A 12809-nucleotide genomic window follows, 5' to 3' on the forward strand; every position below is an offset into this window, starting at 1 on the left:
GTACCTAATGGAAATGATGGATTCCATCTTACTCAAGCTATCTCATTATAGTCTGCCATTAGCAAAAATGGAGTAGCTATTAAAGTAGAGTGGCTGTACCTCTGTTTAAAAATGATGTTGTGGGAAGGAGGTATTAACAAAATACGATGCATGTCCTTGAAATTTATTTGCTTTTCTTTGTTAATGCAGTGATCATGATGATGAAGTAGCAAGCCTTGCTTCCACGTCATGTAGCTTTGGTTCAAAGTCTGCTTCTCACAGACTTCCAGTTAAAGACTGGAAATCAAAAACGTCTCCTCGATCCTCTCCCAAGTTGACAAGAAAGAACAAAGAGGCAGAAGGGTAAGAATTTTTTATTTACCTAATTATGTTCATAAGCAGCAAGACCTGAACAACATTCAGACTTGGGCTGATGAGTGACAACTAAGTGCCAGGCAGTGACTAACTCTCATGACAGTCAATGGCATTACTATTGTTGAATTCCCACAATCAACGTACCGGGGGGTGCTTTTCTCGTTTACGTAAAAGCCAAGGGTCGATGATTTGGATTTAGTCTGATATTTTAAGTATGTAGTAAGGTTTATGGTTTTGGTTTTCTTAACTTTTATTCTTTTATTCTCTTCCTCTGTTAAGGAATATGTATTTTTGTTATACAAATGAACCAATAGATTTCAAAAACTGCTCTATAATCCACTTGGCCAAAATGTGAAATGCATTCACAGGTTAAAAACAATACCCAATGACTTGCTCCAATACTGAGAACCCAGAAGTAACAATATACAGTTTATCAAGGAATATTAGGTAGGCTTTCAAATAGACCACAGGAGATTTCAGCCATTATGAGACAGATACATGTTGACAATGCACAAGGAAATGGGCACTACAACAATGTATATATAATTTCAACTGAAAGATTAAGGCACATTTTTATCAATCAAGACATCATCATGTCAATCAATCATTGGAATCTCTAGTGCTTTATCTGCAAACCTGCTGTGCTTATTTGATTTGCAGTTTGAGGGAGTATTATGACCTTGGGTATTAGAAATGAGTGAGTAAGTCATTGGATATGATGTTACATGTGACTTTATTTTTGACCAACCAGATTGTTGGGTAGTTGGTAATCTGTTGGTTATACTCTCTGTGTACGATACTCAATTCAAATTATCTGATCAAGTATATTAAGCACTAACTTTCTAATTTGCTGTTCTTTTTCTACAAGTCAACTAATGGGGAAAAAAAAACTTTGAATTTAAAACTTGAACATGAAAATTAAAACACAAAATGCTGGAAAACTCAATAGGCCTGGCATCATCCATAGAGAGAGAAACGGAGCTAATGTTTTGAGTCTGTCTGACTCAAGTTAGGAAGAAGTCATATGGGCTTGTAACATTAATTATGTTTGTTTCGCTACAGATGCTGCTAGACCTGCTGTGTTTTGCCAGAAATTTCTGTTTTTCTTACAAATTTCCAACGTCTGTAGTATTTTGCTTTAATTACACTGGAAAATACATCATAAATGAAGTGTTGGATCTTTGGTTCTTGCCACAAACTTCATTCCCTAACCATCAACTTCATTCCCTAACCATCAACTTCATTCCCTAACCATCAACTTCATTCCCTAACCATCAACTTCATTCCCTAACCATCAACTTCATTCCCTAACCATCAACTTCATTCCCTAACCATCAACTTCATTCCCTAACCATCAACTTCATTCCCTAACCATCAACTTCATTCCCTAACCATCAACTTCATTCCCTAACCATCAACTTCATCTCCCTGACTCCTGTCTGACCAAACTATTGACAATTCCACAGTCCTATTTGCACTGGAGTTGAGCTTCTGACCCCTTTGCCTATTTTTTACCACCTCATAATAACCTGTCTCTGTCGCAATTTGCTTACAACTGAATCTCATCTATGGGTGTATTACCTCCAGACTCAACTCTTCCAATGTTGTGGGTAGTCTCCCAACCTCATTCAAATTGCTCCTTATATCCTAATTCACCCATTATCTTGGTACTTCCTGTGGCTTCTAATCTGACACAGTGGTTAGTACTTCTGCCTCACTGCGTCAGGGACCAAGGTTCAATTCTGGCCTTGGGTCACTCTGCGTGGAGTTTGCACGTTCTCCACGTGTCTGCATGCGTTTCCTCCGGGTGCTCCGGTTTCTTCCCATGGTTCAAAAATGTGGATTAGGTTGATTGACCATGTTAGCGGGGTTTAGCACGATAAATATGTTAAGTGATGGGAATAGGGCCTGAGTGGGATTGTGGTCAGCGCAGACTCGATGGATTGAATTATCATCTTCTGCACTGTAGCGATTCTATGAAAATTTTCATCCTCATAGTTAAATTCCTCTATTCCCTTGCTCCTTCCTATCTCTAACCTTCAAATCTACAAGCCACTGAAATTGCTTTGTGCCTCCAATTGTGACCTCTTGTATATGTCTGATTTCTTTGACCTTACCAAAGTGCCTGTACCTGGGTCTCTGAACTCTGATATTCCGTCAAACTGCTGTGCCCCTCTCATCTTGTTTAAATTTGCTCCCTAAAACCTACCTTTTTGACCAGGCTTTTGATCACCTGTCTTTGTATGGCTTGGTATCTAGATTTGCCTGATTAATATTTCTATAATGCACTTTGGTAACAACAAAGGCATTACATAAATACAAGTTGTTCAGGTTTTAGTGTGAAAGTTTGAAGTATGGTAACTTGTGTGCAAAGATACCTCCTTTGGGCTCTGCACTCAAGCATTCTTTCTTTTCTCTGTGATTTCCAGCTCCATCTCATACTATTGTGCTCTTTTGACTCTGACTTCACTCCCCTCTGATCCTCTCTAAATCTCTCTCTCCTTTTGACTCCCCAACTCATGTTCATAACTATCACCTTGACCGTGCCACCCCACATGATCTCTTTTGCTAAACCTTTTCCACTAAAATCCCAATCTCTCTGCCTGTCTCTCGGGAGAAAACTACTCCACGATTCATCTTCAAAATTCCCAGCCACTTGCCTTTGGCCCCATGTCGCCTCAACATTTCTGCAGCTGTTGATTTACTCAAACCTCACCTCCACTTCTTAAATGCTAGTCCCCAATAACACCATTATTCTGTCCTAATCTAGCTGTTCACTTCTCACTCCTCCGCTTTAAATCCAAGGGATATGGATTTGAAAAGACAAATCAGACAACTGGCTGAACCATTTAGAGCCAGACATGTCTGGGCCACACAAAGCAGTATCATCCTGCAATACAAAGATACAGCTTGCTGCTTTTCTCTATGGCAAGCCATTTTAAAACCTTCTACCCTGCAGGAAGCTCACAAACTTGTTTTGTCGCTAAGATGTAGACTGATTGGCTACCTCTTGCTTTAATCCTCTGGGCCCAACTTCTTCTATAGTTTCCACCCCCACTATAGTCCTGAAATCTATCTTCAGCTTCTTTCCTATGTTCCCTGATGCCCTCCCTCAACCCATTTCCTCTAAACTGCTGACAATCCATCTCCCCCTATGGTCTCCAAGTTATTTTTTTATTATTCACTTGTGGGACATGGGCGTTGCTGGCTGGCTAGCATTTATTTACTGTTAATGATCCTTTCTATTCAGGTGCTGCCCCTCTTTCCTTTAAATCTGCCTTTATTACCCCTTTCCTCAAAAATACAACTTTTGACCCCAGCATTTGACATTATTTTTGTCCTGGGCTCAGACCTTGGCGTAGTCCAGGAGATACCAATGCTTGTCACAGTGAGCTTATTTCAGTGCACTTGGTGAGAGGAGACTGTTATCATTTGAATTCCCCATTCATCCTCTCCCAATGGTTCCTTTCCAGCTATTAGTCATATCCAACTCTGGCAATGAAGTCTCCCAGTGGAATTAGTTAGCCTTGATTTGGGATGGCTGCCAATGCAGAATTCAGATCTGCATAAAGAGTTCTTTGGTTTTGTCAGTAGAATGGAGTGGGATGGTATCCAATCTCAACACATGATCCCAAGGAGTTCAGAGGCAACGCTTTATGGACTCACTGAAAGTCTCATTGAAAAGACAACAAATTGACATGAGCACAAGGGAGGAATTGTGCCATGTGGTGGTGCCTCACCCAAGAAGATCCTGTCAGCTCAGTCAGACACTGACCACATAAATTCTGTTTTGGAAAAGTGATGAAAGCAGAAGGAGGGAGAACAGAATTCATGACTCAAGAACTCCTTTCCTCAGGACAGCTCTTGTCATCTCCAGAAACTTGTGGCTCCAGGATTGGCTTGCTGAGGGCAACAAATCATGCTTGATAGCCGTCATCCTTGTTACAAGGGACTGAGAATGATAATTTGGTTTCTTTTCCCACTCCTGCACCTTAGTCTCTGTGTCCCCCAAGGATTTAACTTTGTCCCCCTCGTATTTCTCATCTACGTGCTACCCCTCGATGACATCTGAAAGTACAACGTTAGTTTTCATATGCGCACTAAGCGGCTTTATTCACCACTATCTGAGTTCTTCCATTGTTAAATTATCAGACTGGGTGAGCAAAGATTTCCTCTATAAATTGGGAAGATTTGAGTCATTGTCTGTGGCCCCTGCCCCAAACTCCATACCTTAGTTACTACTCTGTTCCTCTCTCTGAAGAGGGAAACCGCGAAAGCTAGTGAGTTTACTATCAAGTAAATTGGTTGGACTTAAACCTGGTGTTGTCAGACTTTTTACTGTGTTCACCCCAGTCCAATGCCAGCATATCCACATCCAGACCTCTCTCTGGCAGCAGTGAGGCTAATTCATAATGTTCTCAACTTTGGTGTCATTTTTGACTCTTGAGTTGAACTCCTGACCACATATCTGCAATATCGCTAAGACTACCCGTTTCCACCTCCCTAACTTCACCAATCACTGCCCCTACTTTAGCTCATCTGCTGAAGCTCTCACTTATTTTTTGTTACCTCTCGACCTGACTATTCTTAACACATTCCTTTTCTGGCCTCCCACATTCTACCCTCTATAAGCTTGAGGTCGTCAAAAATTTTGCTGCTCTTGCCCTGGCACACACCAAGTCCTATTTATTTATCAATCCTGTGCTCGCAGATGTACTTGGCTCACTGTTAAGCAATGCCTTGATGTTAAAATTCTCATCCATGTTTTGAAATCCTCCATGACCTTGCTGTTTCCTATCTTTGTAATCTTATGTAACCCCACAACCCTCCCAGAGATCTACACTGATGTAATTACAGCCCTTTAAATATCCCCAGTTCTGATTGCTCCACTATTTGTGGTGGTGCTTTTAATTGCATAAGCCCTCAGCTCTGAAATTATTTTTTAAACTTCTCCAGCTTTCTTTCTTCCATTATGTTGTTCTTTAAAACCTCTTTAACTAAGTTTTTGGCTATCTGCCCTAATTTCACACAATATGACTTAGTATCTAATTTTCACTTGTACCACTGCTTTGAAGTCTTCTGCTGTTTTAGAACATAGAACATTACAGTGCAGTACAGGCCGTTCGGCCCTCGATGTTGCGCCGACCAGTGGAACCAATCTAATGACATTCTAACCTAAACTACTCCAATGTTATCCATATGCCTATCCACTGACCATTTGAACACCCTTAAAGTTGGCGAGTCCACAACTGCTGCAGGCAGGGCATTCCACGACCTTACTACCTCTGAGTAAAGAACCTACCTCTAACATCCATCTTATAATTACCACCCCTTTATTTAAAGCTATGTCCCCTTGTGTTAGCCATCACCATCCGAGGTAAAAGGCTCTCACTGTCCACCCTATCCAATCCTTTGATCATCTTTATGCCTCAATCAGGTCACCTTGTAACCTTCTCTCCAATGAAAATAACCTCAAGTCCCTCAGCCTTTCCTCATAAGACCTTCCCACCATGCCAGGCAACATCCTGGTAAACCTCCTCTGCACCCTTTCCAATGCCTCCACATCTTTCTTATAATGCGGCGACCAGAACTGCACGCAGTACTCCAAGTGCGGCCGCACTGGAGCTTTGTACAGTTGTAACATGACCTCATGGCTCCGAAATTCAGTCCCTCTACCAATAAAAGCTAACACACCGTATGCCTTCTTAACAACCTTATCAACCTGGGTGCCAACTTTCAGGGAGCTATGCATATGTACCCCGAGATCTCTCTGCTCGTCAACACTACTAAGAGTCCTTCCATTAGCCCTATATTCTGTACTCCTGTTATTCTTACCAAAGTGAATCACCTCACACACTTTTCCGTATTAAACGCCATCTGCCACCTCTCGGCCCAGCTCTGCAGCTTATCGATGTCCCTCTGCAAACTGTAACATCCATCCTCACTGTCTACAACTCCTCCAACTTTGGTGTTGTCAGCAAATTTACTAACCCATCCTTCTACACCCTCGTCTAGGTCATTTATAAAAATGACAAACAGCAGTGGCCCCAAAACAGATCCGTGAGGTACACCACTTGTAACTGAACTCCAGGTTGAATATTTCCCATCTACCACCACCCTCTGTCTTTTATCAGCTAGCCAATTCCTGATCCAAACTGCTAAATCACCCTCAATCCCATGCATCTGCATTTTCTGCAATAGCCTACCCTGGGGAACCTTATCAAACGCTTTGCTAAAATCCATATACACCACGTCAACTGCCTTACCCTTATCCACCTCTTTGGTCACCTTTTCAAAAAACTCGATAAGGTTTGTGAGGCGCGACCTACCCTTCACAAAACCGTGTTGACTATCCCTAATCAATTTATTTCCCTCTAGATGATTATAAATCCTATCCCTTATAATTCTTTCCAAAACTTGCCCACAACAGAAGTAAGGCTCATTGGTCTACAATTCCCAGGATGGTCTCTACTCCCCTTCTTGAACAAGGGGACAACATTTTATTGCATTAAATGAGCTATGAATATAGTTGTTCTACTAGTCTCCTGTTGGTAAACTAAATATATTTTCCTAGCAAGTTCATGTCCAAAATGACACTCAACATTTTGGTTCATTGTCCTGGATGTTTTGTAGGAAACATGATTCTAAAATGTAAAAACTACCTAATTTATTGAAACTGCATTTTTGTTAAAAAGTGTGTTTCCTTTGGTGAAGGTTAGCTGAGTCACGCACCAGATTGTTCCTTTGTATAGTGAGCTAACCTCAGCTGGGGTACAGGTAAGGTACTAGTTGGCCTTGATGCTTCTCTTTCCTGGTTACTATCCTGTTGTAAAATATATGCACGTGGATGTTGATAGAGAATATGGTTGGGCTGACTGCTTGCCATTAACTGTTGAGGATTGCACATGAATTTTCATGGTCCAACCTAAATTAGCTACTATTTTATGTTGGCAGGTTGTGCTGCAATTAAGGATTTTACACTAATGAGTTCTGTTTTTCCAAGTAAGTTTTAACGTGAAGTAATTTTCTTTTTTTTCTTTCAGGGACATCACACAATCCCCTCGGTCAGAGCAGCAGGTTGGTATATGCAAAATGTTTCTGCAATGTATAGTCTTCACATACCAGTTGTGTTTTTTGCACTTAGAAATGAATTATCCAATAACTTGACTTAAGCAATGCAAGTAGTAGAAAGTGATAATTTAGTGCTGGAAAATTGAATTCAGTAATTTGTGTTAAGCAAGTTTGAATTAAGAAGAGTAATCTGCATTTGGTAAAACTCAGAATTAAATCTGTTTGCCAAACATAATGGGGAGAAGCTGAAGTTGCAGAAGTTCATGTGACTTAATTCATATTTACATAGTTTGGTCACTGATTAGAATGGAGAGCTGCCATCTGTCACCTCAACAATCTAGTAAAAATCGGAAATGCTAATAAACCTTGCTAGAATTTACATTTATCTTTTAGTTTCTTCATTCATATAGAGGTGTTTTAGAAATTTTATTATGTGGTTCCAGTTTGAGTGGACTTCTGTAGTTAACTCAATGGGGTAAATTGAAGTTTAAAGATCTTTGGCAGATATGCCTGTGGATGTGATCAATGACACTGATGCTGTCTGTTTTGCATAGTTTTCGCCCCATTTATAAATTAGAATCTCCTTCCTATATCAAGACTTAGTTACAGGGGGACTCCTAAGGGTACAACCTGCACCAGAGGGAAGAATCGAAGCGCTTTATGGTAGGATTTAATGAAGTAGAAATAGATGGTTACATTCGTTGAGTTTGTGCTAGATGGCTAGGCCTTTTACTTCCTATTTTACATATTGACCAGTGAGATTGCATGCAGTCAGAGGTCAACTGCCTATTAATCAAGTTGTCTCCATTCTGTTGCTCTTTTATTGATGAATTTGACAAAGTTATAAAAATTTGTGGAGAGGGGTGAAGTGTCCAAGCCTTTTTGTGAAAAGTAGACCTGAATTTTGCCATCATGGAACAATATGAAATACAATCAAGTACCTTACTTCCCATTTTCACACTCGGCAAAGTGACGCAGGGCAATATCATCCCGATCAAAGTAACAGAACATGGAGAGGTAAACATAGGAGGAATAGAGCTCAAGGTTGATCTGCTTGTTAACAGCATCCTCACAGTCCTTGTAGTTCTGACGCACTTGAGAAGTCATCTCACTGAGGATAAGAGTCCCACAACAGTAGTGTCTATTTCTTGTAAATTGTAATTGTAAGTTATTCTTGATCTGTTTGTTTTGTGCAATGTCTAATCCATGAGGAGCAGGCACCTGACATAGTTTTCCTTTGCTATGCAAGGGCTTTGGGACTATCTGGAATGCCCATCCTGCTTTCCTGGTTGAGACCAGCTGATTACTAATTTACTGGTCTGTGGGGCTACTCAACTAGAGTTGTTGAGAAGCTTAATCTTTGTCCTTTGCATACTATCACCAAACTCTGGCCAAACTATCTTCACCCTTCATACAAAATAATTACACTTGTATTAGAAGAGCACCTAGGGACTTCCTTTGATATTGTGTAATTTACTCGCTGTGTCCTAGTTAATCTTTATTTGGGAAAAAAATAAACCTCCACTTAAATTTACTTCGTTTTGTCAGCAGCAATTCAACACAGATCAGGAAGAGTTGCTGTCTCTTCTACGAAGCCAACAGAGGGAGCTATGTGAATTGAGACAGAGCCAGTTAGAGCTTATGCAGAGGCTCACTGATCATATGGATGCAGTACAGGGCTCCATTATGGGTCATGTGGAAAGGATTATGGTCACGCAGCAAGAGCAAGAACGTATCCTTTTGTCCTGCACAGTGGTAATGGACATTGGTGTTTAGCTTTATGGAGCAAGTCATATTTATTCTGTTAGAAACAATGAATTTTAAAATGTAAGCATGCTTGATGATATCCCAGGTATGATGCAATGAATATTGAATGAGTCCAAAAATGTGCAGATTATATTGATTGGCCGTGCTAAATTGACCCTAGTGTCAGGGGATTAGCAGGATAAATATTTGGGGTTATGGGAATACAGCCTGGGTGGGATTGTGGTTGGTGCAGACTTGATGGGTCGAATAGCTGCCTCCTGCACTATTAGGGATTCTATGATCCCATAACATAACACTGCAAAAAATTAACCATCTTCTCCGATTCAATGATTCTATCCACTGAAATTAGCATATTGGCTATAGTAATAGATTATATCCTCACAACAAGATTTATTAGATTATAAACTCCAGGAACTGGCTTAAAGGTTAACATGTCATACAGTTTGCAGTTCCAATAACTATATGAACTGTTGAAGGATAGCTGTCAAGATTATAATCTCCAAACTCCCTTGATTGGGTTACATCAGTCATGCTTCAGAGAAACATTCTCCAGTAGTAGCTTTATAAGTTCAATCTTTTGCCAGGAACACTCAGATCTAGATCTCATGAAAGCCCTAATTAAAACAAAGACAAAAGAGCTGAAACCAGAGGTTTGTTGAGACTGCTTGCTTTTGACATTGAGGAGTGTTTTACTGCAGCACCAGGCAGCCCTAGTGAAATCAGAGGGAAAACATTTCACTGACTAGAGTCCTATCCAGCGTAGGGAGAGTGGTTGTGATTGTTTCGGGTCAATCATCTTAGCTCCAGGACTTCGCTGCGCTGGTTCCTTAGGACAGTGTTTTATGCTTACCCACCTTTATCTGCATCTTCAATGACCTTCCAGCCATTAAAAGGACAAAAGTGAAACGTTTACTGAAGGTTGGACAATATTTTGTTCCATTCACAATTCCTTTACCCTGGTTTGGCCTACATGTGACTCCAGGCTCTCAGTAATGTGGTTGATTTTACTCTGTTGTATCAAACTGCTAGCAATTCTATCGGGAATGAAGTCGGACCTACACCACGTGGACTACAGAATTCAAGAAGGCAACTTACTACCACCGTGTCGAGGGCAATAATGCTCACTTAGCTAGCAATGCAAATATCCCATGATTTTTTTTTAAAAGCTCTATTGAAATAAGTGTTAGCAACAAATGGTGAATCAAGTGTAGTATGCACCAGTAGGGAGAAGAGGAAGAATGAGGAGACACAATATTAATTAAATGGTATGATTTTAAAAGGGCTGCAGGAGCAGCGAGTCCTGGGATGTATGTACACAAATCTTTGAAGCAGGTTGGGCACATTGAGATGGTTGTTTATGAACAGAGGAATTGAATGCAAGAGCAAATATGTTCAATTCTGGTCATAACATTTTAGGAAGGATGTCAAACTGTTAGTGCAGAAGAGATTTACTTGAATGGTACCAGGGATGGAGGGTGGAGTGCACACTGCTGTTAAGAGGCTGGGGTTGGTATCAGTGCAGAGACAATTAAGAGGAGAGTTAATTCAAAATCATGGAGTTTTTATTGAAAAAAAAGAGGAAATGTTTTCAATGGTAGAGGATCAGTAATTAAATAACATAGATTTATGGTGATTACCAAAGGAACTAGAGGTGACCCTTTTGTTAATCTGTTCACACATTTAATTGTAGATTTTTTTTTGCTGATTTATGTAAAATAAAGTGTGATGGCCCCGAATGGAAATCAGAGTGGAATTGCACAGCACCTTGGGAGACTCCTAGCAAAACCTTTTCCTGATATTCCAATGGGGCATACCTTGATCATAATGTGGATTGTTTTAATATCTGTTTTTCAATAGCACTACTGGGTGCAACTTTCGATTCCTTCTCTCAATATTAGTCTCTTCATGAACCATATGACCAGAGCAATGTTTGCTGGTTTTGATCTTCTAAGTTAATTATTTCTCATATGTTTTGAAATCTGTATTTTTTAGTTCCCTTCTTCCAAGTACTTTATTTTCATTAGCCTTCCTCCTTTTCTCAGTTTTCAGCTTTTAAAACCTAACCTGTCACTGAGATGTAGGCTTTGGCTTGAATATTTTTTTCTTGATAACTTCTTCCAAAGCTTGTGGGCTCCTTTTCTATGGGTGTTAGTCCTTCATGTACAACACATTTGTTTTCCCCTTTTACTTCATGTTATTTTAAACTTGCTGAATGTAAGTCACCCACTTCCTTGGTTTAGCTCAATTGACTGAACAGCTGATTTGCAATGCAGAACAACACCAACAGCGTGGGTTTAATTTCTGTATCGGCTGAGGTTATTTGTGAAGGCCTGCCTTCTCAACCTTGCTCCTTGCCTGAGGTATGGTGATCCTCAGGTTAAATCACCACATCTGAGGGAGACAGCAACCTAAGATCATCTTGAACCATGACAACTTTATCTCCCTTATCTTTCTAAAAAGGCCATGGAAGAAGAGTCTTTGAAGATTTTTAAAGCAGAGCTAGATAGATTTTCCTATTTTCTATGTTTCTATATTGTATGTTTTCAAGAAGCAGTTAAATATAGCACTTGAGCCAAAGGGGTTGAAAGGGTGACAAGTTAGCATAGTGGTTAGCACTGTTGCCTCTCAGCGCCAGGGACCCCAGTTCAGTTCTGGTCTTGGGTGATGTGTGGAGTTTGCACATTCCCCCACTGTCTGCATGGTTTTCTTCCAGGTGTTCCGGTTTCCTCCCGCAGTCCAAAGATATGTAAGTTAAGTGGATTGGCATTACTAAATTGCCCCTTAGTAGGATTAGAAGGGTAAATACGTGAGGTTATGGAGATAAGGCCTGAGTGGGATTGTGGTTGGTGTAGACTTAATGGGGCAAATGCCCACCTTCTGCACTGTAGGGATCTATGATGTGGAGGAAGGCGGGATCAGGCTATTAAGTTGGATGATTAGCCATGATCATAATGAATGGCGGAGCAGGGCCAAATGGCCTCCTTGTGCTCCTATTTTCTCTGTTTCTATGTTACCTGTCTGGCTGTTGAACTCGTGCTTTACTAAAATGATCCATCACTGATTCTCTTCAATAATCTATGTAATTTGAAATGGTTTGCCTTAACCTTAATTTTCTAGAGAGACGAACAGATCGGATCTTGGCAGAGCGACATGAAAGAAGTGGGCAGCTTCAGGAACAGCTGTCTCAGCAGCTGTCCCAGAATTTGGCGAATTCTATTAGTAATCGTATAGAGAAAACTGTTCGGGATGAGATGAAGAAAACTTTACCACAATGTGAGTAAGGACTGAGAACAACTTTGCTGAATGTTAAAGCATATAAAGTTCACCAGCAAAAAATTTTGTTGTAATTTTAATGCATTCCAACTATGCAATTTATTGGTGTGATGAGCTAAGTGTCCCCCCAAAAAAAACCAATTCCAGTTCTAAAAATTCTTGTGGGTTGTCTTCCTAGTTTAAACTAAGAATAATTGTGCTGAGTCGGCAATTGGTGAAATATGCCAGTGGGAATCTATTTCTACCAAGACCTAGCACACACCTATTCAGAGTACTTGTAAATATGGTGAAAGGATAATTGCATAACCTTCTGGTTAGTTATTCATAAAACACAACAGTCAAGA

General features: G+C 40.3%; 1 protein-coding gene across 2 annotated transcripts in view; it reads left to right on the forward strand.

Moving 5' to 3' along the window:
- edc4 (enhancer of mRNA decapping 4) overlaps positions 1–12809 on the forward strand; it is a 90146-nt gene that overhangs the window by 55512 nt on the left and 21825 nt on the right. The window contains exons 20-23 of one of the 2 annotated variants that reach the window (XM_080187079.1): positions 190–342; positions 7398–7431; positions 8974–9157; positions 12310–12465. In XM_080187079.1, the coding sequence (XP_080043205.1) occupies positions 190–342; positions 7398–7431; positions 8974–9157; positions 12310–12465 (527 nt within the window). The remainder of the gene's footprint in view (positions 1–189; positions 343–7397; positions 7432–8973; positions 9158–12309; positions 12466–12809) is intronic. The other variant, XM_080187080.1, reaches the window with a different exon arrangement.

This window comes from Carcharhinus amblyrhynchos, chromosome 4, assembly GCF_965287045.1.
Source record: "Carcharhinus amblyrhynchos chromosome 4, sCarAmb.v2.hapA, whole genome shotgun sequence".
NCBI lineage: Eukaryota > Metazoa > Chordata > Chondrichthyes > Carcharhiniformes > Carcharhinidae > Carcharhinus > Carcharhinus amblyrhynchos.